Here is a 25,646-nt window from a genome sequence, read left to right as displayed (position 1 = left end):
GCCTGATTACTACACGTGACTCTACCCTGACCAATCACCGCTCTAGCAGACTCTGCGTTCCACCTGTTTGCTCTGGCACTGATAAAGCCGCGTCTACACCCCCTCGTAATCCCTAAGCCAGGTCCCTCGCACTGAGTCGCCTTCTGGAAGCGGCGGTTGCCATAGCGACAGCGTCCTATCAGCTGCTTCCGCCGGATGTGGAAACGACAAGAGGGGGAGGAGGTGGGGGTATAAAGAAGGCAAGAGAGAGGCACACGGGACCTGAGGCAGGGGACGAGACCACGTGTCCCCCCAGGGTAGGTGATGCTGACGTCACTGACGAGCAGTTGACGCCATCCCCGGCTTTGTGGTGCGTTCATCGACGTCATCAGCCCCATCCTGGCTTTCTGTGGGTGAATGGATTCCATGGCTGCTGCTGCTCAGTGTCTCACAGCCAAAAATGTCACCTGTGGGGTGTAGGGTGTGAATGGCTGTGGTCCTGCTTTGGGCGACTACAAGTCCCATACATCATTGTAAAGATTGGGAAATACATATGTTAATCCAGAAGAAGGCACAACAACCCCCATCAGGCATGTGGCAGTTGTCTGAGATACATGTATATCTCTTTTTATTTGTGTCCCTTTTTGTGCTGGTGGTAGGGGGATGTGAGCAGGATCAGTCTCCTTCCCCCTCTGGCAGCTGACAGTATAGTCCCTTCTCCCTGCCATGTACTTCTGAGACAGAGAAGAAAGTGGTTTCTATGGGCTGTGGGCAGTGACTGAGCTCAGCAGGTGGACGTGCACGTTGCTATCCACCTCTGAACACCAGGTGGCGCCATATACTATGGAAGGAAATGCTGGACACGCAGAAATGGCAAATCTTCCGGCTTTTTGTAAGATCTGAGCAATGAATATGAGATTTAGACGAACTTGTGGCGCCTGCTCTGTGCACTGGGAACCGCCATTTGCACCATCCGCGTGGCCGACGTGTGCAGATCCGTAATCCGTCCGCACCGCCAAAAAAATAGAACATGTTTTGCGGCACGGGGAGAGAAACCCCATGGAAGCGCTCTGTAGTGGTTCTGTGCCTCATCTCAGCTCTGGATTGCTGACACATTCGAGGGGATGGGCACAAATGGCCGGCGCGCGCTTATTGTGGACCCGATGTCCAGGCACGGGCCAACAACGGCTGTGCTTCTCTCATCTCACACATTGATGGCATATCCTTGGGAGGTCGGGTAGGGACGTGTCTCCAGCGCGCCTCGTATCGTGGCCACCTCTATGGGACTGACGGAAGTAGCCCGGCCGGCGCTCAGCTATTTGAGCAGTTAATGGGCAGTATGGTCTCCTTCACTTCAGGGGCCCGTTCCTGAGAGGAGTGTGGGCCCCTACACCGATCTGTCACTGCCGGCGTGTCCTAACGATGGGCGATCAGTGTCTCAGAGGAGACGGCCCCTCTAACGGTGAGGGTCTCCATCCTGCTCTTACAGTAAAGAACCCTCGTCTGTGATGATGGTGAAGCTTTCCGTCCACTACATGTAGAGGATTCCCCCTTGTCCTGGGGGTAAATGATCATACTGCCCCCTATGGTAGATCCCACCCCCACCCCTTCCATGACTGGGCAGCTCACAGGGGTCCCGGTGGTAGGACCCCCACACTTCAGACGTCCAGTGCACGTGTAACTCCATATACTTGTGTCCTGCACAAGCTCGGGCTTACCGACTAATCGGGATGCTTAAAGGGGTTCTCCAGGGCTGATCCCCAACCTCCGGCATCCAGCTGTTCTCGAACTACAACTCCCTGAATCCTCCTTTCACTTCTGTGGGAGTTACAATAACAGCCAGGTATGTGTGCATGCTGGGAGTTGTGGTTTCACAGCAGTTGGATCCTGGTGGGGATCAGACCCTCCAGCTTCCTTGTTCCTCCTGCACAGCGCCCCACTTCTGGTTGTGGCTGTGCCTGGTATTGCAGCTCAGCCCCTTCCTCTGACGAGCCGTTACCCTCCTTCAGTCACTACATAATAAAATGTTCTGCAAGTTTCTAATGTACATTGCATATCCATTCCTCACCACTTTCAAGATCTCTGCTTGCTGTCTGAATAGAAAGATCGTTTCCATCTAGAGATCCTGCCCTAGTGATCGCCATGGCAGAGAGTTCATTATAATTTCACCTAGTTTAGCTGCTCCTCTGTGACTTGGCCTTTATCTTCCTGCAGTCTGCGCTTCCCTCTCCTTGCCAAACTGATGAGAGTGCTAGTCCTGACTAGTACGGGTCTGATGGGGGTAGATCCAGCCACGTGCTTTTCTGTACTGGGTCTGGGTGCCATATGGTGGCCTCTCTGAGGTCATCCTGTGCTCGGGGAAATTCCAGACGGCATCGGCGAGTACATACCAGACGGGTCTCGAAAAATGTGCAGCAGATACAGTTATCCGGGCAGCGCTCACCCCGCTGGGATCAAGTAGATGCTTCCTGTTCTGCTCTTAAAGGGATAGTCCAAATAGAGAAAGCTGTGTGAACGGAATCGGCCCTGCCTCCAGCATTTACAGTAGTGGTCGTCGGCCATGCCAGTAATAGTGACCCACAGAGCCCGGTGTCCTGTGCATGGTGCACTTACGCCCACTGCTCTGGTGCACCGGTCGGGCTCTGTCCCTTAGGTCCGGAGCACCCTGCAGAACCTTCCGTGTGTCTCCCTGCACAGACCCCTCTTCTCACATAAATAATGCACCCATAGTCCCTCTACCTCCACCCCCCGGATAGAAATAATGCCGTCACAACGCTGGGAGCGTCGGGTCCCGCGCCTGAGATGAGTTTTGTTTTTTTTTTTTGTTTTTTTTTTTTTAACGCCTGTTAGAGGGGTGCACTCCTGCCTAAACGGCTGTTTAAAACCTGGCCCATAGATTTCAGTGGGGTCCATCTGGCTGTAAAAAAACAAACAAAAAAAAATAGCACATCTTATTTTTGGGCACCCGCTATTCATTGTCCGTTTCTCACGTATCGGGGTTTTCTGGTTATATTTTTTTCCCCCTATCCTGTTAACTATTAGGTCCTACCGCTGGGACCCCCCACCGATCACTAGAACTGGGGCTCCCGTACCCCCCGACTTGAACAGAGTGGTCGGTTGTGTGAAGTCTGTTACCTTTTTGTATTCTTTCTTGGACCCCACTGTGGACGAGGCTAGAACTACTACTACTACTACTACTCCCTAGCGCATGCGCAATCTACTGAGCCCACCCCATCTGCGCTGGCGCCCGGGAGAGGAACTATTCCTTCCCTGTCAGCCCTGGAAGCTGCGTCCCGTCCGTAGCCCATGCTGGAAACCTGGCAAAAGACGTGATGTTGGCAGATGCAGGGTTTTCAGAAGAGGAGACTCGCGACCCCAAGATCCCGCGACAACCGCTGATGGTCTCCACTCCAGGAATCCGCAAAGCATTGTAAGGTTAAACTGCCCTAGACAGACATTTCTCCACCCGGCCTGTCTGTTGGGGGTTTCGCTCGCTCCCTCTAGACCACTGCCCTGCCCACGTCGGTGTACAGAGGTCTTATTGTGATCCAGAATGAGGGAGCTCTGGATGGGAGCTATACTTGTGTGGCAGAGTTCATGGATGCGTCGGTTGGCACTGTCAGCCCAGTCTTACCAGTCCCGTGCCCCCCCCACACCCGTACAGCAGTAGGATTTGGCCTCTGAAATCTACAGAGGAGATGCCGTAAAAGCTGCTCCCTGTACTTTCTGCTCTCACTTTGAAGCCGCTTGTTAAATTTTTACGTTCTCCGTATACTCCTCATTCTCCAACTCAAGTCATGTTTATTGACATCTGTGGGGATTCGCTCATGTAGTTGGGATAAGCGGGGGCAGTACAGAGGCAAAGTACAAGTTCGTAACTCAAATGTCCGTGTTTATTCACACATGAGGTCAAACAAAAAAACACTCTTTGTTCACACCGAGTAGAAAGTCCGGCCTCCAGCAGTCTGAATGCAGGCTTCAGGTGGCCTGTTCTCCCAACACACGGGTCTCAGCTTTTCAGCCCAGCACAGGGCTCAGATCACAACACACAGGACGTTCCCTGATGCTGAGCCCAGCTGCCTTTTTAAGGATAGCCAGGTGCTGTCAAAACCCAGCCTGGAACATGGGGAGTAGTCGCCCACCCAGCACTTTGACTACTCCCAATAAGAGCCGTCCCGGATCAGCTATTTACAGCCATACTAAGGGAAAATACTGCCTCTTACTTCACTGAGGCCAGGAACCTCGGTGACACCTACCATCAATGACGACCCCTTGTACCTTCCTACACATCTTAAAGAGCATTTTTACAATTTAAAGTAAATTTTAGTTGCAGTTGTCATCCCAGCGGACGGGTGTGGTGATGTTTCTGGAAGAAGACCTCCATGTTTTCCGAGTCTATCAGAAAACGTCTTGATGTGAAGTTGTGATGTCATATGGTTAACCTCCTAACAACCATCTTGATGTAGTCTTGTTGGGTATTCAACCATACTTCTGCCTTCATCCTGTGAGAAGGGAAGAGACTGTTCTTCTGGGCCCTCAAATGCACCTCAAGCTGGAGAACAGAGAGGTGGTTGTGTTCTAGTAGTCGGGGCAATCCCCCATGACCTGGGCCTCGATGTTATGTAGTTGCCATGTAATATAGGTGATGATCATACTGCACTACATGTCAACAAACAAAGGGGTCCATGTTATGGCCCCTGTAATTTAGGATTGAGACATCACGGTTTATAGCCTCTGGTCTTAGAACTTGTCTAGTCCTTTTTGCCTGGGGAAGTCGTGACCACTACAGGAGACTAGGGTTGTTGCGATACCAAAATTTAGATTAGATTTTGAGACCATAACAAAGTATTGCGATACTCGATACCAATTGATACCACGCAAAAAAAAATAAAACGCCAAAAAAGCAGCGTGTATTCCGCATTTTATGGAACGTCCGGCCCATAATCGAACAGTCTTTATTTTTTTTATTTTTTTTTTGGGGTGGGGGTGGGACTAGGTGACAAAAAATGGCGAATCGCGCTTTTTTTTTTTTTTTTTTTCTCCTACGGCATTCACAGCATAGGAGATATAATTTTTTATATTTTAATAGTTCGCACTTTTGTGGGTGTGGCGATATGTAATATGTTTATTTATTTTATATATTTTGTATGACAAATTGGGAAAGAGGGTGATTTAAATATTATTATTATTATTATAATATATATATATATATATATATATATATATATATATATATATATATATATATATATATATAACCATTTCTACCTTGGGGTCTAGAACCTGGGATCTTTTCATTCATCCCTTGTCCTATACACCCTAATAGAGCTCTATGAGGGTGAATAGGACCTCACACTCTCCCTGCTGCCCTGTGCATAGTGCACACAGCAGCAGGGAGATTACCATGGAGGGCTTCAGTAGCGTCCTGTCTGCCATGGTAACCGATCGGAGCCCCAGGATTACACTGCTGGGGCTCAGATCAGAAGCTGCCACTGCACCACCAATGAGGAGGAAGGGACCCTGTAGCCACTGCCACCAATGTTTTTAGTACTGGGGGAGGGTGCACTGCACCACCAATGAAGATAAGTAACCTTTTAATACAAATACTGGAGGGGTTAACTGCCGCGGATCGCAGTGCCCTGTCTTAGAGGTCTGGTTCCGGCTATGTGATTCTGCCGCCGGCACCCGCCTCCTGTATTTGTATTAATGGGTGAGTTGTCATCATTGGTGGTGCGGTGGCCACGGCCCCTTCCCTCCTCCGCCCCTCTCTTATTGGCAGCAGTAGCACGGGGGGGTAGAGACTCCTTCTCCCCTGTGCTGCTGAGGAGAACATAGAGCGCGCTGAGAGCAGCGTGCGCCATGTTCTCTGATACTAGGCTGTGCAGTAGGGCAGCCTAGTATCGGTAAATGTCAAATCCCAGTATCGAGTCGATACCGGTACAAAAGTATTGATGATTCGATACCCGCTACAACCCTAAGGGTCCATTCACACGTCCGCAATTTCGTTTCGCATTTTGCTGAACGGAATTGCGGACCCATTCATTTCTATGGGGCAGCATGATGTGCTGCCCGGATACGGAATTGCGGTCCCGCACTTCCGGGTCCGCAATTCCGTTCCCGAAAAAAATAGAACATGTCCTATTCTTGTCCGCAATAGGCATATTCTATGAGTGCTGGCAATGTGCGGTCCGAAAAATGCGGAACACACATTTACCGCTGTCCGTGTTTTGTGGATCTGCAAAACACGTTACGGACGTGTGAATGGACCCTAAAGGAGACATGAAGAATTGCTTGGAGTCCATTCCGATAATTGCTCATCCTTGTAAAACAAGGCCAGCTCATGTCTACCAGTCCAGGAGCCGCCCGTACAGTGCAGGGTGGGGGCTCCCCTCTGTGATGTCATGATGAGACAACCCCGTGAAGTTATATCTTCCTATGCAGGGGTGGAAGACCTGCCTGCAAATTACAACTTTAATCTGTCAACTAGTTTTAACGAGTTTTAGGATTACTTGTTTTCCTCCCACGTAATGTTCTTCAGGAAGTTCTCCTTTGACTGACCAGTATTAATTGGCCACCATGACGGGGTTCCATCTGTCCTGATGGCTTTTTCCATTGTAGATCATGCCCATATGGTAATGCTCTCCATGCGCTGACTGAGCGTCTGGGAAGACATCCAGAAGAATGTGCATCTTGAGGGACATATGGCATCCCATATTGTCCTAAAACACGGTCTACAAATCAGACAACGTTTGAAAGCTTCCTATTCCTAAGGCTGACCGTACACGTTGGGTACCTCAGCCAAACAATCTCGTTCAACCAAAATCCCCTCAAGATAAGTCGCTGCCAGACCCCCTACTCTACCTTGCTCGAGAACAAGGGATTCAGATTCGTATCAGTAGGGGCAGTGCTGCAGTAACCAGCTCCGTCACCTTCAGGAATGGTCAGAGCTGTGGAGTTCCATCTCCGACTTGGTGGGTGTGTGGGGCGTTGGACCCACCAATCAGATATTGATGACCTATCCTGAGGATAGGCAATTGATGCTAAATTACTGGAAAACCCGAATTGCTTCTGGAAGATTTTTGAAGGCTTCTTGGTCTAGATGCCTAACCTTTTATGATGTTTTTTTTTTTTTTTTTAGAAAATATGATGGAGTGGTAGCAGCAGAATCTGTATTGGGTCTGCTGACCCCAGATACTGACGGTACCCAGATCTCCGTATACTTTATGCTTGTGGTCGTTGGAGACTCGCCACAGATGTTCCATTCATAGGAGACAATCCATTGGAAAGCTGACCCTAGACATTAGACTTGACCTCGGCTGATTTTGCCAGGACTTGCGAACCCTGGTTTCACATGCGTGGAGGGAAGAAAGGATGGTTGGTTTTTTTTGTTTTCATCTCTGTAAATTTTTTCTTATCTGTACTCAGGAACCCAAACAGGAATTCTCTTTGTACTTCTGATAACCCGACGGTCAAAAAAATAACAGCTGGAAATGTTGAGGAAGCAAAATCCTTGTTGACCCCCATCCCCCGGGTGAGTTTACCGAGATTGTGGTGAAGATTCAGATTTCCTGCCCGTTCCATTCCCCACAGCCATATAGTAAACTGATCTGTAGAAGGAAGAACTACTGAGGTAGTCGCTACTTCTGAAAAGAAAAACTTTCCATAGCAACCATTTACTTTATGGTTTTTCTTTATACCACCAGCACTACCACCCAAAAAAAAATAATTTTTAAATCATGCCAGCTGTTTCAAAAAGCTTTTTTCACCCTATAAGACGCATCTGCCCATAAGACACACCTAGGTTTTAGAGGAGGAACATGAGGGGACAAAAATAAAATGTTTTCACCACACCTTAGCTCAGACTCCCGGTGTTAAACAGACCTCAAATCAGACCTCAAATCAGACCTCTGAACAGACCCCCAATGTGAAGCAGCACCTCTCCTGCTCCAGATGCCAGTGCTCTTCCTGCTGCGCTATGCTGTGACCCGACGCCACACAGCGTGAGGTCAAAGAGCGGCCGAGGAAGACCAGGAAGCAGTGAGTACAAAGCCCGGGGGGCTCTCCGTTCACCGCTTCCCGGTCCTCCTGTAGTAATGAGCGCCTCCATAATGAAAGCATTCGTTAGTATTCGTCTCATAAGATGAGACGCACTGGACAAAAAAGTGCGTCTTATAGGGCGAAGAATATGATCTGCTCATGACTGCACAGATGTGCAGCACATGGTGCTTCAGAGGAGTTGTCACCTACTTGCTGTCGCCCCTGTTGCTAGGCAACAGCCAGACTTTATTGGAATGCACATAGGGAAATATTCATCAGAGAATTAATAATACGAATGGAGAATTGCATTTTTCACCAGTATTTTTATTTTTATTTTTATGGAGAATGATAATTCTTGTGCAGTTTTTTTTTCTTATTTTTTTTTCCTTTTAAGGCTACATTCACACGTCCGCAATGTGTTTTGCGGAAACACGGAGTCACGGATCCGCAAAACACGGAAAGCGGCAATGTGCGTTCCGCATTTTGCGGACCGCACATTGCCGACATAATAGAATATGCCTGTTCTTGTCCGCAATTGCGGACAAGAATAGGACATGTTCTATTTTTTTGCGGAAACGGAAGCACGGATGCGGAAGTGCGGACAGCACATTCCGTCCCCATAGAGAATGAATGGGTCCGCACCCTTTCCGCAAAATTGCGGAAAGGATGCGGACACATTTTGCGGACGTGTGAATGGAGCCTTAAGGGTTTGTTCAGATGTTTAACTTTGACCTACCCTGTATCTGTTCGGTGATGACCTACCCTGTATCTGTTCGGTGGGGGGTCCTTCTCCCAGCACTCTCGCCATAAGCTGTTTTTGTAGAGACTGCAGCATTCCCGGTGAGTGCCAGTGACGTCATATTCATCGTTCACATGGCCTGGACTGCAATACTTAGCACAGCCACCATCCACTGGGCGGCGCTGTGCTTGGTAAGCTATGAGAAGGCCGCAGCACTCGCTGGAGCACCGCAGCCTTGTCATACAGCTGATCGACAAGGTCCCCCACCAATCAGATGCTGAGGACAGGTCGGCAATAATAACTTCACCCTATCTTAAGGTCCTTGTCAACAAGCCCCAGTTTCTGCATGCGTGTACTCCAGGCACATCCAGAGCTGCACTTAGAATCTTGCCAACTTCAGTGCATTGCGGGAGCTCAGATCATTATTTCACTGCGACAGCTGAGCTGTTCGTCCACATGTCTGGCTGTCGAGGGCTCCCCCCCCCCCCCCCCCATATCTTTTGAATGCTGCTTTGGATGTGACTGGAGTATAAAACTCAAAACAACTAAAGATCACTAGTTACTCTGTATTAGAGCACACGACCGATTTGCAAAACACTTCATACCAGCCCATGTGCGTTCCGCAATTTGCGGACCGCACATGGCCGCCACTTTGATAGAAAATTGCGGACAAGAGTAGGACATGCTTTATATTTTTTTGCGGAGCGCAGAATGGAACTACTGATGTGGACAGCGCCGGCCCCGTTCTGTGAAATTGCAGATGCGGACTCCTTCATACGGTTGTGTGAATGAGCTCTAAGGGTCCATTCACACGTCCGCATCTGTTCCGCAAAATTCATTTTCAATGGGGCCGCAAAAGATAGGGACAGCACACAGTGTTCCGTTCCTCGGCCACGCAAAAGAATAGAACATGTCCTATTGTCCTCAGACACTGACAAGAAAAGGCATTTCCATGACAGTGCCAGCGATGTGTGGTCCGCGAAACACTTGCGGACGTGTGAATGGACCCTTATACTGATGAGTAGGGTCTCTCTATACGTTGCTCGTTCGGCAGCAGTCCCCAGCGATACAAGCGGCCGTATCGCTTCTCCCCGGTGATATTTGCATGCGGTTTTGGAAGACAAACCGGATCGGGGTGTATCCAGGTCACTGCGTGATTCTAGGGGAACAATGGAAGGACTGTTCATAGGCCACGACACGGGGCGGCTTCTCGTATGTACTGGACTGTAATGTACGAAACTGGTCGGCTGAGATTTTGAAGATTTACATTTCTTACGCTCTCATGCTCACACTTGGGAATAGAGCACCACACAGTGAGACGTGTGACCGAACCGCTCCGCTCTCCCACAATGCACTGCCGTCTTGTACAGCTTTATTGTGGCTGCAGCTCTGGTTGTGACTAGAGCATTACTCAACATTACTGCTGAATATTTACTGTAGCTTTTAGGTGTCCTGTTGAAAATCGGCGCTTTCCTTTTCCCCTTTTGTGTGTGTGACCTTACTGGCCCCTCCCCCCACGCACATGAGCCAATCGGCTGTCAGTGTTTTTTTGTCTATTTGATGTGATTTTAATTTTTTTTATTTTTTTTATTATTTTTTTGTACTAATTGATTTTGGTTCTTTTTCCTGCAGGCCTCGCTATGACCGTAAGATGAAGGAACGTGGTCGGAGACGCGGGCAAGGAGATGATGGAGCTCTGGGGCAAGTGAGACCGCCGTGTATGATATATATATAAATCTCTGCCCCTCCCTCGGGCCCCGTACTCATTATCCCTCATTGTACAATGGTCCCTGTGACCTGGCCTGTGCGCTTGGCCTCCTTGAGGTGGACGTGCCCTGTAGATGGCGGAATGCTCACACGGCTGGTACTCCTGACCCCGCAGGGGCTGAGCCCGCGTGTGTTCTCAGTAGGGCGGCAGGAACAGGAGTGGTCCCGCCAAAATCCTTAGATTCACCCGACCTTTCAGCAGGAGCATTCACACGACCGTAAGGGTTTTGCGGTCTGCAAACTACGGATGCCGGCTGTGTTTGCAGATGCGCATGGCCAGCGCTATATAGAGAATGCCTATTCCTGTCCGCAACCGCGAACAAGAATAGGACATGCTCCATATTTTTTGCGGGGCCATGTAACAACGGATGCGGACAGCAGGCGCTGTGTGCTGTCCGGATCTTTTGTGGCCCTGTTGAAATGAATGGGGTCCCCACCCCTAAAATTGCGGAACGGATGCGCATCCATTTATACGGTCGTGTGAATGCGCCCTTATGCACAAGCCCATAAAATGGAAGCTGCGTTTACGGCACATTGCTGAGGACAAGTCGCGCGCTGACTCAATCAGTAACCAGGATGGACTTTAATACTTCACCTTTGGATGAGGCCAGACATGTCCGATGCGGAGGCGGCTCATCATCTGCACATGATGGGAGTAGTTGCTGCAGGGGAAGCCGCTCCTTTGTCTCCAGGAGTCTCGGGGCGGCTCTGCTCAGGTTCCAGACAGGGCCCGATTGCCGACCACTCAGCCGTCATGGTGGGGCTATAACCCAGCGTAAAGCGGCGGCGCCGCCATGTTGTCTCCTCTTAAAGGGGGTTTCTACTCATTCATTCTGATGTCAGTAAGGCCTCATTCACACATCCGTGAAGAATCCGTGTTTGGTCCATGTGTTCGTTTCTTGCCCTCGACGGACGCTGCTCAGAGAACAGCTCTTCTTAAACATGGATGACGTCCGTGTTTTTCATGGACCCATAGACTCGGGGGCGAGCTGGGAACTTAAAGTGGCCTCATGTTGTGGATGGTCCCAAACTGACAGAAGGAGGGACAACAGAAGTAGATGGGGCCAGCAATACTATAGTGCAGAACCAAATACCACAGTGCAGCACAATATACCGCCCCAGCAGAACCAGATACCACAGTGCGGCACAATATACCGCCCCAGCAGAACCAGATACCACAGTGCGGCACAATATACCGCCCCAGCAGAACCAAATACCACAGTGCGGCACAATATACTGCCCCAGCAGAACCAAATACCACAGTGCGGCACAATATACTGCCCCAGCAGAACCAGATACCACAGTGCGGCACAATATACTGCCCCAGCAGAACCAAATACCACAGTGCGGCACAATATACTGCCCCAGCAGAACCAAATGCCACAGTGCAGCACAATATACTGCCCCAGCAGAACCAAATGCCACAGTGCAGCACAATATACTGCCACAGCAGAACCAGATACCACAGTGCGGCACAATATACCGCCCCAGCAGAACCAAATACCACAGTGCGGCACAATATACTGCCCCAGCAGAACCAAATACCACAGTGCGGCACAATATACTGCCCCAGCAGAACCAAACACCACAGTGCGGCACAATATACCGCCCCAGCAGAACCAAACACCACAGTGCGGCACAATATACTGCCCCAGCAGAACCAAACACCACAGTGCGGCACAATATACTGCCCCAGCAGAACCAAACACCACAGTGCGGCACAATATACTGCCACAGCAGAACCAAACACCACAGTGCGGCACAATATACTGCCCCAGCAGAACCAAATACCACAGTGCAGCACAATATACTGCCCCAGCAGAACCAAACACCACAGTGCGGCACAATATACCGCCCCAGCAGAACCAAATACCACAGTGCGGCACAATATACTGCCGCCCCGCCACAGTGTGACACTGTATCATGGTTCTGAGGATGTGATACAGTTAAGTTCAGGAGGGACCTGCACCAATGGCCAGGTGCATAAGTACTTGATTTAGGGTCCATTCACATGTCCGTGTGTGTTTTGCGGACCGCACCTCGCCGGCATTCTCATAGAAATGGTCGGAGATCTGCAATTCCGGATCCGGGCAGCACATCGTGCTGCCCCATAGAAATGAATGGGTCCGCAATTCTGTTCCGCAAAATGCGGAACGTAATTGCGGACGTGTGAATGGAGCCTAATGCTGAGAGCATGAGATCTTTAAAGGGGTCCTCTCCCTTCAGCAAATGTCACTTATCATGTAGAGGAAGTTAATACAAGGCACTTCCTAATGTATTGTGATTGTCCATATTGTCTCCTTCGCTGCCTGGATTCATTTTTCCATCAGATTATACACTGCTCGTTTCCATGGTTTCTGTAATCCATCAGCGTGGTCGTGCTTGAACACTGTAAAAAAACAAAGCACCAGCCTATGTGCGCTGCCGCAGTCTCTGCCACTTCCTAAAGTGTGCAAGCACGTCCACCACTGATGGATTGCAAGGTGGTCGTAACCATGGAAACGAGCAGTGTATAATGTGATGGGGAAAATGAATCCAGGCAGCAAAGGAGGCAATATGGACAATCACTATACATTAGTAAGTGCCTTGTATTAACTGTCTCTACATGATAGATACTATTTGCTGAGGGGAGACGACCCCTTTAAGTACCTGACTGGCAGCCAAGAGGAAGGCTTGGACGTTCCTCTGGACATCGGTCCACTGGGAGATTTCCCTGTAGGGTCTATGGCCAGTCCGGCCGTGCACAGACTGCAATGGACACGGACAAATGGGGCATGCTTCCATCCGAATATGCTTCTTTCCATAATGGCAGTGCTCATTAGTATTCGCCCCATAAGCTGCTGTGACATTTCCCCCCCACTTTGGGGGGGGTTGTATTGGGGGGAGGAGTGTGTCCTTATAAGGGTGAAAAATACGGTACATGTCCTTGCCCTTTAAATACAGATTTTATTTTTTAATTTTTTCTACTACAAGATGCATTGCTTTCTTTGGGAGTGATTAGGCTTTTCTTGCTGGTTCATGAAGATAATGCCAGAACCACAGTGAAAACTGACACTTGAGAAGGAGTGGGGGAGGAGGGATTCGCATACAGTTGCTATGAAATCTACATTGTCCCCTCCCCCATCTTTGAAGCTCTGAAGGTGCATCACTCCGTGTCTGTACAGTGTCATTATTATTAGTGCAGTTACTGAACTGGTTCTGGGCAGTGGTCAGACTAGAAATACTGGCTCCAGTGCGTTGCCAGAGCATTGACAGGCTTCCCCGCTCTGCACAGCCGTCAGGGAGTTACTGCTTGTTCGGACGGGAGGTTTAGGGCACACAGTTTGGTGACAATTGTGCCTTCAATGTCCCATACAGTAATATAAATGCAAAGGCGGAGAAGGTACTAATAATATTAAAAGTAGTTGTTACATTGATGTGCTCAAACCCCCGCTGCTCCGGCCCTGCCAGCACGTGCCTGCTGCAGCCAGTCACTGGTCTCAGGGAAATACAACACAAAACTGCTGAGGCCACTGATTGGCTGCAGCGGTCACATTTGCAGCGTACTCTTGAGTCATGTAAACAAAGCCCGGCTGGGGGGGGGGGGATCACAGCGGCGGGTACTGGAGCAGAGGGGTTATTGTTTTAACACTTTCCTAGCCTTTGACCTTGTTAGGCCTCTTTAACAAGAGCGTGACGGATCGACTCCGGGTGCCTTCAGTGAAACTCGCACCATTTTGCAAGCAAGTTCAGTCAGTTTTGTCTGCGATTGCGTTCAGTTGTTCAGTTTTTTTCCGTGCCGGTGCAATGCGTTTTTCCACGCGCGTGATAAAAAAACTGAAGGTTTACAAACAACATCTCCTAGCAACCATCCGTGAAAAACGTATCGCACCCGCACTTGTTTCTAGATGCAGTGTGTTTTTTACTGAAGCTCCAGTCACTTCTATGGGGCCAGGGCTGCGTGAAAAACGCAGAATATAGAACAGGCTGCGATTTTTCACGCAACGCAGAACTGATGCGTGAAAAAAACAACACTCATGTACACAGACCCATTGAAATGAATGGGTCAGGATTCAGTGCGGGTGCTATGCGTTCACGTCAGGCATTGCACCCGCGCGGAAAACTCGCTCGTGTGAAAGGGGCTTTAGGCTACAGTGACGTGGGAGCTGTGGTGGGATGTATGACTGGACAGTGACAAACATCGAAGGTATCCATTACAGAGGGATGTTGGGAAATCCTCCTGACATGCGGTATCTCAGGCATATGCTACAAGCGTGGGGGTTCTGGCGGTATCCGTATTGGAGGTGGTGGTACTGGCGGTATCCCTATTGGAGGTGCTGGCACTGGCGGTATCCGTATTGGAGGTGGTGGTACTGGCGGTATCCCTATTGGAGGTGGTGGCACTGGTGGTATCCGTATTGGAGGTGGTGGTACTGGCGGTATCCGTATTGGAGGTGGTGGTACTGGCGGTATCCGTATTGGAGGTGGTGGCACTGGCGGTATCCGTATTGGAGGTGCTGGCACTGGCGGTATCCGTATTGGAGGTGCTGGCACTGGCGGTATCCGTATTGGAGGTGGTGGTACTGGCGGTATCCCTATTGGAGGTGGTGGCACTGGTGGTATCCGTATTGGAGGTGGTGGTACTGGCGGTATCCGTATTGGAGGTGGTGGTACTGGCGGTATCCGTATTGGAGGTGGTGGTACTGGCGGTATCCGTATTGGAGGTGCTGGCACTGGCGGTATCCGTATTGGAGGTGGTGGTACTGGCGGTATCCGTATTGGAGGTGGTGGCACTGGTGGTATCCGTATTGGAGGTGGTGGTACTGGCGGTATCCGTATTGGAGGTGGTGGTACTGGCGGTATCCGTATTGGAGGTGGTGGTACTGGCGGTATCCGTATTGGAGGTGCTGGCACTGGCGGTATCCGTATTGGAGGTGCTGGCACTGGCGGTATCCGTATTGGAGGTGCTGGCACTGGCGGTATCCGTATTGGAGGTGCTGGCACTGGCGGTATCCGTATTGGAGGTGCTGGCACTGGCGGTACGCGATTCTCCATAGTATTGGAGGGCACTCTCTCCACTTACCCAGTCTAAGGCTTGTTCACATCTCGGAGGCGGTTTCCATCCTAAATGAAAAGTATGATGCATTGTGGGGTCAGTGTGGACATGGACTCGTTCATGGACTCCATTAACTTACTATCGGGTCCTTCAGGCCCTTCAGAGGGGTTTGTTGTGGTGTAAAATTGACGGAGCGGGACCTGATTGACCCCATTATAAGCAGGTAGGATTTGTTGCTCATTTGTCATGCGACGGATCCGGTTCTGCGCTGCGGTTTCCGTTCATGTCTGTAGCTACGACGCAGATGTGAACAGGGTCTAAATCGGAAGTAGAGATTCGTCCGAATTTGGGTTTGTTAAAATCCAAACTTTTTAGGAAATTTGGGACAAATTCAGAACCAGTAGAATCGACTCACTCATCTTTAATCAGAAGTAATGTAAAAAAATCCTAAAAATGTCAGCACGGGGGACTTTGTCAGTCACACGTGGCCCTGTACTTTGTCAGTCACACGTGGCCCTGTACTTTGTCAGTCACACGTGGCCCTGTACTTTCAGTAACGTTTCTATCGAGTCTGTCTCGCTTCCTGCCCAGCAGCAAGGAGACAGAAGGCGCTAAGCGAGCATTTCTCTCCCCTTGTTCTAGAGATCGCTGGGGGTCTCCGTGCTCAGACCCCCACCGATTTAAAACTTTTAATGTCCCTAAGGCCTATGAAAAGTTTACTGAAAGTACAGAGCCACTTTAAAGGGACACTGACCCTGAAGCCTCTCTGATCATCAAGGCAATGAAGGCTGATATCAGCCGCTCTGCTTATAGCTGGGGTCGGCACTGCAGCTACCGTGAAACTACAACTCCCAGCATGCAAATAGAGCATGCTGGGAGTTATAGTTTTAGTGGCCCCTTAATTGGCCATTTTTAAAGTGTCGCTTCAGGCAGGACTAATGGTAGGGCAGAAAGGGGGGGAAGTACATGGGTTATTCCCTAAATCTGGGAGTAGTGAGGTAGCGGGGGCTGGACAGAGTGCAGAGCATTAAGGGTGAATTGTAGCGGTAATGCAAGTGCTCAGATGTAACCGGGTCAGCTCTGCTATGTTCCGCACACCCTCCTATGACCGGGTTTGAATAGTTTTGTTTTGCATGTGACTCAGCTTGTGCGTGTCTGTCTTGGAGTGGATAATGAGAGAACCCGCCTTCCTAGGGCTGTCTCTTTCATGTGGGACCGTGCCTGTAATCTAATGCTTTTTCAGCTGACTTCCTGAAGCAAGCAGGAAGAAGCCATGCAGTCTGTGTGAGAGAGAGAGCGAGAGAGAGGGGCAGCTGTACAGGGGAAGGGGGACCTTGTCAGCGATAGGAAAGGACGAAGGCGAGACGCTCGAACCAGAGGAGAAAAAGTTTGGAAAGTTGTAAAAGAAGTTCCCGAGCAGAGCGAGATCGACAGGTCGGATTATATTGTGTTCTCTCTTAACTGCCCTTTACCGGCTGTCTCTCTCCCTCTCTTTCTTTTTTTTTTCTCTCTCATTACTTTTTTTTTTCTTCGAGGATCTGTCTCTTATTTAGGCGCCTTGAACATTTACGTTTCCTCTTAGATTTGCCTTTGCTTTCTCACTGCCACCATCTGTATAGCAATCATGTCATAAATGGTGACCTGTAAGTACCAACATGCCCGCCAGAGGCTTCAGTCTGTCAGAAGTGCTGAGATTTTTTGTGTATACGAGGGGTTAAATCTGATCATACAAGTGATCTGACCAAGCGTATGTCGTTCTTATGGACGTACCCACCTTATCCCACGGGGGTGAAATATTTGTTAAAAATTTTTTCTGGTTAAGTCCAGTTATTTTTTATTTTTTTGGGGGCGGGGGGTAGAAAGTAAGAAAAATCTTTGCGTTGAGGGCAACAGTTTAGGATTTCAGACTTTTTTTTTTTTTTTAATGGGTTAGCTCCAATCTGGCCACAGACTTTAGATGGAATCTGCCACCAGATAGTTGCCCGTTGCTGGCACCGCGGAGAGTTTAAGAGAGTTGCCCTGGGATAAGAAAGAAAGAAAGAAAGAAGGGGTCAACTCCTCCAGAAAGTTTGCAGTTCGTCCTCCTTCGTTTGAATATTTCAATACCAGAAATGGTCCTTGTGGAAGAGAGCGCTGCTTTCAGGAGGAAGAGAAACAGACGCTTCATCACTAATCCTGAACTAGGGTTGTTTCGATACCATAAAGTATTGCGATATTCGATACCACGCGAAAAAAATGCCCAAAAAAGCCGTGTGCGTTCCGCATTTTATGGAACGTCCGGCCCATAATCGAACAGTCCTATCCTATTTTTGAGGGGGACAAGGGGCGGGGGGAGGGCGCACTGCAACACCAATGTTTTTAATACTGTGGAGGGGGGGGCTGCGGCACCAATGATAATTAAAGTTTAAAAATACAAATACAGCCGGCAGCAGAATCACATTGACGGCACCCTGCCTCTGACAGGGCACTGCGACCAGCGGTAATTAACCCCTCAGGTGCTGCACCTGAGGGGTTAACTGCCACTGGTCGCAGCGCCCTGTCAGAGGCAGGGTGGCGGCATTTGTAATGTATTAAACGTTAGTTATCATTGGTGGCCACAGCCCCGCCCCTCTGCGCTCTCATTGGAGGCAGCACAGGGGGGAGGGATAGAGACTGCTTCCTTCTCCCCGGTGCTGCTGAGAGCAGCGCGCTCCATATTCTCTGATGCAGCCTAGAATAGATAAAAGAGAAATCCCAGTATCGTATCGATACCGGGCTAAAAGTATCGAAAGTTCGATACCCGAATTAACCCTATCCTGAATAGCCCCTTTAAGTATAGTTAGGGTCCCCCTCGATGAGTGGCTTGCTTAGGCAGCACACTAGTTCAGTGGACCGACATGTCACACTCTGTTTTCTGCAGTGATAATTTCCCGCAATCCGGACTTGTCCAAACACGTTTGCCCCGTGCGAGTGGCAAAAAACGGGATCAGTTCCCGACATGGGACTGTGCCGTCGCATGACCGAATCGGATCACGTTTATGTTGGGATTCGCAATGTCCACTGGAGATTTAGTGTATGTCGGGAGGATTTCCCAGTGTATACATCTGGCACCACTGTATAGGCATGCGGTAGCACCCATCACACATAGGCTCCTGCGTGTCATACGTTTTTGTACTGTGTAGACTGCCCTATTCTATACAAGTGAAGACAGAATGTTAGAAATCTTTTTTTCTAATTTATTGAAAAGAAAAAACTAAAATCTTGCATTGACCAAAGTATTCAGACCCCTTACTCATCAGGACTTAGGCCTAGTGATTACAGCCTCCAGTCTTCTTGGGGATGATGCCACAAGGGTTGCAGACCTGGATTTGGGGATTTTCTGCCATTCTTCTCTGCAGAGCAGTTTGTATGGGGGGCCATTTGTGGACAGCCAGAGTGACCATTGGGTTCTTGCTCACCTCTTACCAAGGACCCCTTACCAAGTTGTTCCAAACTTCTTCCATTCAAAAATTATGGAGGCCACTGTGCTCCTGGGAACTTTCAGTGCAGCAGACATTTTTCGTCCCCTTCTCCAGATCTGTGCCTCCACGCAATCCTGTCTCTGAGCTCTACAGGCAGTTCTTTCCTTCCCATGGCTTGGTTTTTCCTCTGATATGCATTGTCACCTGTGAGACCTTTTTATATAGACAGGGCTGTGTCTCTCCAAATCATGTTCAATCACCTGAATTTACCACAGGTGGCTCCAATCAAGGTGTAGAAACATCTCAAAGTTGATCAAGACAAATTGGAGGCCCCCGAAGCTAAATTTCAAGTATCATAGCAAAGGGTTTGAATACTAATGTCCATGAGAAAATTTAGTTGTTCCTTTTTTAATAAATTTGCAAAAATTACTAAAATTCTGTTTTAGGGCTCATGCACACGACCGTATGTCCTCCGAGACATATGGTCCGTGAGTGGGCCATATGTCCCGGAGCGGCATACATCGTGCGCACAGCATCATAGGTTACTATGATGCTGTGCGCATCGGGCCGCCCCCGGGGCTATTGTCCCACACTCATAATATCATATAAGTGCGTACGATGTATGCCGCTCCGGGACATATGGCGCGCTCATGGACAGTATGTCTCGGAGGGCATACGGTCGTGTGCATAAGCCCTTAGCTTCATTATTATGGGGTATTTAGTGCAGATTGATGGGTGATTGTGATTTTAGCACAAGTCCGCAACATAACAAAATGTGACCGGGTCTAAAGACTTTCCAAATGATTTGTATGAAAACTTTTGACATGTGGCGTACAGCAAACCAACAGTGTTAAAGGCTAATATAGAGGGTTTGTAGAAGTAAGGATGTTCAAATTGTCCTGCCGAAATTGGTGCAGTTGGCCAACATCTAATGTATGTGGCCATGTAAAGCAGTTGTCCGTTCTTGGTGGTTTTCCTTCGACTTTGCTTGCTTTTTGTTTTATATGAAAGATCTCAAAGTCAGGAATATGAATACAACCTCCATACCCCTCCCTGTATGGTTTGGTTGTAATGGGATACGCTGAGGGTTGTAACTTCCTAGCACTTGTGGAGAGAACTGATTACCTCAAGTAATTGACATGATAACCTTCTCTCCGTGACGATCTAGTAGAGCGCAGGTTCCTGATTTTTCCGCTGCCGTTTTACTCTTCTTTAATCTGGTTAATTGGCTATTTAAAACATTTTAATCCGGTATTAGAACAGGCAGGCATTAATCTGAGATGCGAAGGGGGGAGAGTAGGGTCAGGAAATGGGTGAGGCGGAGGGATAGTCCCTAAAGTCAACAATGTCAGGAAGCTGGCAGGTGGCGAGATACAGATGTAGCTGGTGATATGCTATAGTCCGCCTGCAGAGCTCACCACGTGGCATTTCTTCATGACTGAAGGTAGAAAAACCTCTGTACTTGGGTGGTCTATTTTATTACAGGAACATTTACAGTCACCTACTTGGATCCAGCCATTGTTGTGGTTTTCATTTTCTTTGGATTTTAGCCATCCATTAAGAACCTCGGCGGTGAGGTACATTATGCCGCATTTATTTTGCCAGTTTTTATATAGTGAATTTTCAAAATTTAGACTATTTCCCAGACAGCTCATGCAGCTTGACAGATGTTGGAAACCACCACAGCGGGGTGGTTGTGTGTTGCAACCAAAATTTCTCTTTAGCCCTAGCCTGAAGGCCCTTTACATGGTTCGATTCTTGGCCAGACGATCGCTAACAAGTGTTCGTAGGAATGCTCGTTAGTGATTATTGGGCGGTCTGATGGTGTTGCCACTTACCCAATGAACGAGCGAAACGCTCATTCATCGGGTAATTGCATCCTTCATGCAGTCACAAAAATTGTAATTTGCAGGCAGCAGATTGTGCTGTGTAAAAAGCATCTGCTGCCGGCACACAATGAGTCTGTATGGTGACGAGCGATGGCATTAGCGACTGCTCCTTCCCATACTGTGGAGGAGATGGTTGCATGTAAATGTAGCTCTGTCCTCCACTGGCTAGCAGGTGCATTCCTTCCCGACAATTGCCTGCAAAATCGGCCCGTGTAAAATTGTGCTGTTTGGTGGAGAGTTGAGTGGGCGCTCGATCTCCAATTTCCATTTTCAACTGAAAATCTTCTTGTGCCGTGACCTCGCCATATGCGTATGTCATTAGATGTAGTGCAGAAGCTTTTCTTGGAGCTTCCTCCTCCCTCCTGGCAGCTCCTTGGTCAATGTTTGCATCATTTCCACAAAACCCTCATTAAGAATATCTATGATTTACATGTGAGAAGATCAGAAACCCCGGGGTTGTTGACTCCACATACCTGCCAATTACTGCAGCCGCATTACTCAATTCCATGTTCTGTTCGTTTCGGGACTGTGACCGCCAGATAACGTTAGAAAGATGTGACGGCAAATTGTAACGTTACATGCTAGTGTCTCATGGCCTTGGTAGGCTGGGACCATCAAAAGTCTGTGGATTAGGCAGCCTTCAGTCTACGAGAAATGTTTAGGTCTTGGAGACATAAAGCAGAAAATGCTTCGTGCCTCAGTCAAAGCCCAGCTTACTCGTTAAATTACTGCTCTACACTTTTGCTTGGCTGATTTGTAAATGTCATCCTCGCCTTGAAATCCTGCAGTTAGTTTTGGCCAGCAATCAACATTTATGGCCATTGTAATGCTGCCTTCATGCTCCATACTTACTAGAGTGACATGTCTTCCTTGTAAACTTGTCGTCTGACTTGTAACCTGTAGAACTTCTGTCCTGACATCTTCACGTTTTTCCTGCAGGCTGGTGGAAGAGTGGTTCCCATTTCTGAAGGCGATTCATCTACTTTTGCACCTATGATTATGTCCTCTGTGTTATGTTTGGGAAGACCCCTTTGTTAATCCGCTGTCTTCAGTGTTATTCACCTATAGACTGTTCGACCATCGTGCTCGGCTGTGTAGACCCAACAGGCCATGAACTAAGGGTAGTGGAAACATCAGATCTTCATCCTTCTGTGCTTTGAGCACTGCTGGTCCATCGCTTCGAGAGCTAACCCACACCTCTCGGGACCCCCCAGGGGAATGCCGCGCAAGGTTAGCGTGGCGGCCTGGGGGGCGGCCCTATTTATCTCATGGAATGCCATTCTTCTACTCTACCTCATGAACCGCCCAAAGGCTCCCGACGCATCCGACCTTACAGCACATGTAATCCGACTGGCTGAAGAAGCAGAAGCTGAGTTAGAGAAACAGAAGGGACTTCTCCAACAGATCCACCACTATAGCGGACTGCTTAACCGGCGTCCTGCTCCGCAAAATGCTGCTCATGGACCTGAGCTGCCGCAGCGGCTCTCCAATGCCTCTTTTCCATCTCCAACGCCTGTAGCCTCTGACTCGCAGTCAACCATCATTCCAGTTCTTGTCGTAGCATGTGACCGACCCTCAGTCAGGAAGTGCCTGGACTCCCTGCTCAAGTACCGGCCCTCAGCCGAGCAGTTTCCCATCATTGTAAGCCAGGACTGTGGCCATGCTGAAACTGCAAGAGTTATTGACTCCTATGGGGATGCTATCACTCACATCAGTCAACCTGACCTCTCCGAGGTGCCAGCTCCCCCAGAACATAGGAAGTTTCAGGGCTATTATAAAATCTCCAGGCACTATCGATGGGCACTCAACCAGGTGAGTCCAGATGTTGGATATGTAACTCGTTAAATTACTGAGCTTTTTCTTTCCAGGCCTTACCTTCCGTAAAGAGAACGCCTTCTCTACCAGTGTACAGTGATGGGGATGTGCGAGCCCATAGCTTCCGTGCACTGGAATATTTGGAAGGAAATATGTCAATCGGAGCTTCATTCACCATTCTGCTGATTGCTATAAACGTATTGACAGACTCCACTATGACAATTTAGCTGAACCTCCGTAATCCTACATCTGTTTGCTGTATAATGCCAACCATTCCCGTAATGCAAATTACACGTACCACAGCATGATACTCATTTTTGCAGTAAATAGTTCTGAAACTTGAAGAATTGTGAGTGCAGCTCTGAAGTATAATACAGATTATGACGTATTAGTAACATATCTCATGTACACAATGTATTATGACACTTAAGTGGAAATATTTTTTTAATCTTCACTGCAGTCAGCTGTACCTGTGGTCAAATCCATGCCCCCTGCTCGGTTCTAGCTCACTGGTCCTCCAGGCCCCATCTGCTAGCTTCCGCACCAATGACTGACCTCACCGGTGGCATGTCGCTGCAGGGTCATATGCTGTGTCCGCTGAGGCCAGACATTGGCTGTAGTGCACGTGACTCCATATGTGCAAAAACTGACGGACAAGGACTGGAAGACCAGTGAAGACAGCCCAGGAGCCGGAACACGAGAGTCTGGACATCCCCTTTTAAGAAAAAACAATTCTGTGTTCTTGGAGTTTTTTTTTTTTTTTTTTTAAACCAAAAGCTTTGTGTATTTATTTCCTTTTTAACTCATTTGTGCATTGATATAATTACATTCCGTGGATCTTTCACCAGTGAAGTGACCAATTCTCTCTCGTCCAAACTTTTACTATGGTGTATGGAGTTTTTAGCAATTTTTTTCTTTAATATGGGAGACTGTGGGTGACATATTCCTCTGTTTGGCTACACAGTTGCATATGTCTATAGCAGGGGTGCACAGCCTGGTGGCCACATGTGGCCCTTGATACGATTCTGTGCCGCCCCCAACCACATGTATGTCTGTCTTGTAGCTGCTCACATACATTTTTAATGTATTCTCCCATTAGATGGAAATCCTGGAACTGTACCTAGACATTATAAGGGTCCATTCACACGTCCATGTGTGTTTTGCGGATCCGCAAAACGCGGACATCGGCAATGTGCGTTCCGCATTTTGCGGACCGCACATCGCCGGCACTTAATAGAAAATGCCTATTCTTGTCCGCAATTGCGGACAAGAATAGGACATGTTCTATTTTTTTCGGGAACGAAATTGTGGACCGGGCAGTGCGGATCCACAATTCCGGATCCGGCAGCACATCGTGCTGCCCCATAGAAATGAATGTTGGTCACGAAAATTGCGGAACGAACTTCCTGACGTGTGAATGGACCCTAATAGTATATACCGCATGTTCAATATGCCATAAATACAATATTTCAGTTAATACCGCTTTAAATTTTATTTTCGGCCCTTGTCATTGGTTCAGTCTGACAATGTGGCCCCCAAACAGAAAACGATGTGCCCCTTGGTCTGAGGTGTTCCTCTGGAATCTTCCCGACATATATCGCCAATGTACATTTAAAAAATGGTGTGAATTGACCCTTTGGTCTAACTCCTCTAAAAAGTGAACCGTGTGTAACCACATACCTTTCTTTTCTTTTTCAGGTCTTCAGGGTCATGGGTTACAAGTCTGCCATTGTAGTAGAAGATGATCTGGAAGTGGCTCCAGACTTCTATGAATATTTCCTAAGTACACATTACCTTCTCCGTAGAGATCCCACCCTGTGGTGCGTCTCCGCCTGGAATGACAATGGGAAGGAGGCGCTGGTGGAAACCAAGGGTAGCTCCATCCTTCACCGTTCTGACTTTTTCCCAGGCCTGGGGTGGTTGCTACTTCGGGAGTTATGGGAAGAACTTGAGCCTAAGTGGCCGGCAGCCTTCTGGGATGACTGGGTCAGGCGACCTGAGCAGAGACTTGGTAGGGTATGTGTGAGACCAGAGCTGCCTCGCACTAGAACATTTGGAAGGAAAGGTGTCAGCCAGGGTCAGTTTTTTGACCAACATCTGAGATTCATCAAACTGAACCAGGACCCTGTGGCCTTTACAAAAATAGACCTTTCATACCTTTTAAAAGAAAGTTATGACCCCTGGTTTGTGGAGCAAGTTTATGGGGCACCTAAAGTTCGGGCAGAAGATGTTCTTCGTGGGAATGTGCCTGGCGGGAGGACGGCAAGGGTGGAATATACAACTAGAGACACTTTCAAGGCCATGGCTAGGGTCTTTGGTGTAATGGATGACCTGAAGTCAGGGGTGGCCCGTGTAGCTTACATGGGAGTTGTATCTTTTACTCATAGGGGTAGAAGGGTGTTTTTGGCACCTCCTCAAAACTGGGGAGGGTATGATCCATCATGGACATAAAGTCTTGTTTCTCCACGTTTAGGGAGACACGTGACTATCAGGAAAAACAAAAGCGTGACTGAATAAAAGTTTATTTTTCTCTGAGAGATTCAGAGGGTCCAATATGTTTAGGTGCTACTTACTATGAGATGTATGCACCACTAGGGCTCATGCACACAACCGTAAACGGATCCGCAAAAAATATGAATGACGTCCGTGTGCATTCCATATTTTGCGAAACGGAACAGCTGGCCTCTAATAGAACAGTCCTGTCCTATTATTGTCCGCATTACGGAAATGCGAAAACGGAATGCATACGGAGTAACTTCAGATTTTTTTGCGGACCCATTAAAGTCCGCAAAAAAAACACTGAACGGACACGGAAAGAAAATACGTTCGTGTGCGTGAGCCCTTAAGAAGCTCTTGGGTTGTGGAAGATGTGGTATACATGACGCCATATAAGCGAGCTTCTGGAATAGCGGTGCAGAAAATATATGAAGGAATTCACAAACCAC

General features: G+C 48.5%; 2 protein-coding genes across 5 annotated transcripts; one reads left to right on the top strand and one right to left on the bottom strand.

Moving 5' to 3' along the window:
* The first annotated feature begins 189 nt into the window (after positions 1 to 189).
* On the top strand, positions 190 to 25,411 carry LOC120985025 (alpha-1,3-mannosyl-glycoprotein 2-beta-N-acetylglucosaminyltransferase-like). Of its 4 annotated transcripts, XM_040413473.1 has the most exons (5): positions 217 to 296; positions 7,405 to 7,510; positions 10,388 to 10,460; positions 21,826 to 22,698; positions 24,400 to 25,411. In XM_040413473.1, exons 4-5 carry the CDS (start codon positions 22,105 to 22,107, stop codon positions 25,150 to 25,152), a joined length of 1,347 nt encoding a protein of 448 aa, XP_040269407.1. In that variant the 5' UTR covers positions 217 to 296; positions 7,405 to 7,510; positions 10,388 to 10,460; positions 21,826 to 22,104; the 3' UTR covers positions 25,153 to 25,411. The 4 variants fall into 4 exon arrangements, with proteins under 4 accessions (XP_040269406.1, XP_040269407.1, XP_040269405.1 ...); XM_040413472.1 differs by lacking the exon at positions 7,405 to 7,510 and having other exon boundaries at positions 190 to 296; XM_040413471.1 differs by lacking the exons at positions 217 to 296; positions 7,405 to 7,510; positions 10,388 to 10,460 and adding an exon at positions 16,785 to 16,991.
* Positions 14,757 to 15,647, bottom strand: LOC120985024 (serine-rich adhesin for platelets-like). Its single transcript, XM_040413469.1, has one exon. It carries the CDS (start codon positions 15,645 to 15,647, stop codon positions 14,757 to 14,759), a length of 891 nt encoding a protein of 296 aa, XP_040269403.1.
* Positions 25,412 to 25,646: the final 235 nt, after the last annotated feature.

This window comes from Bufo bufo, unplaced genomic scaffold (genome assembly GCF_905171765.1).
Source record: "Bufo bufo unplaced genomic scaffold, aBufBuf1.1, whole genome shotgun sequence".
In the NCBI taxonomy this organism is placed as follows: domain Eukaryota; kingdom Metazoa; phylum Chordata; class Amphibia; order Anura; family Bufonidae; genus Bufo; species Bufo bufo.
The sequence above is the reverse complement of the archived record's forward strand: the minus strand, read 5'-3'. Positions and strand labels throughout refer to the sequence as shown.

Excerpts from the sequence above, each read along its gene's own strand:
- LOC120985024 (XM_040413469.1), bottom strand. The coding sequence starts at position 15,647 with ATGCATCATACTTTTCATTTAGGATGGAAACCGCCTCCGAGATGTGAA.
- LOC120985025 (XM_040413472.1), top strand. The coding sequence starts at position 22,105 with ATGCCGCGCAAGGTTAGCGTGGCGGCCTGGGGGGCGGCCCTATTTATC. Across the intron at positions 22,699-24,399 it reads ATCGATGGGCACTCAACCAG|GTCTTCAGGGTCATGGGTTA; the intron begins GTGAGTCCAGAT and ends TTTCTTTTTCAG.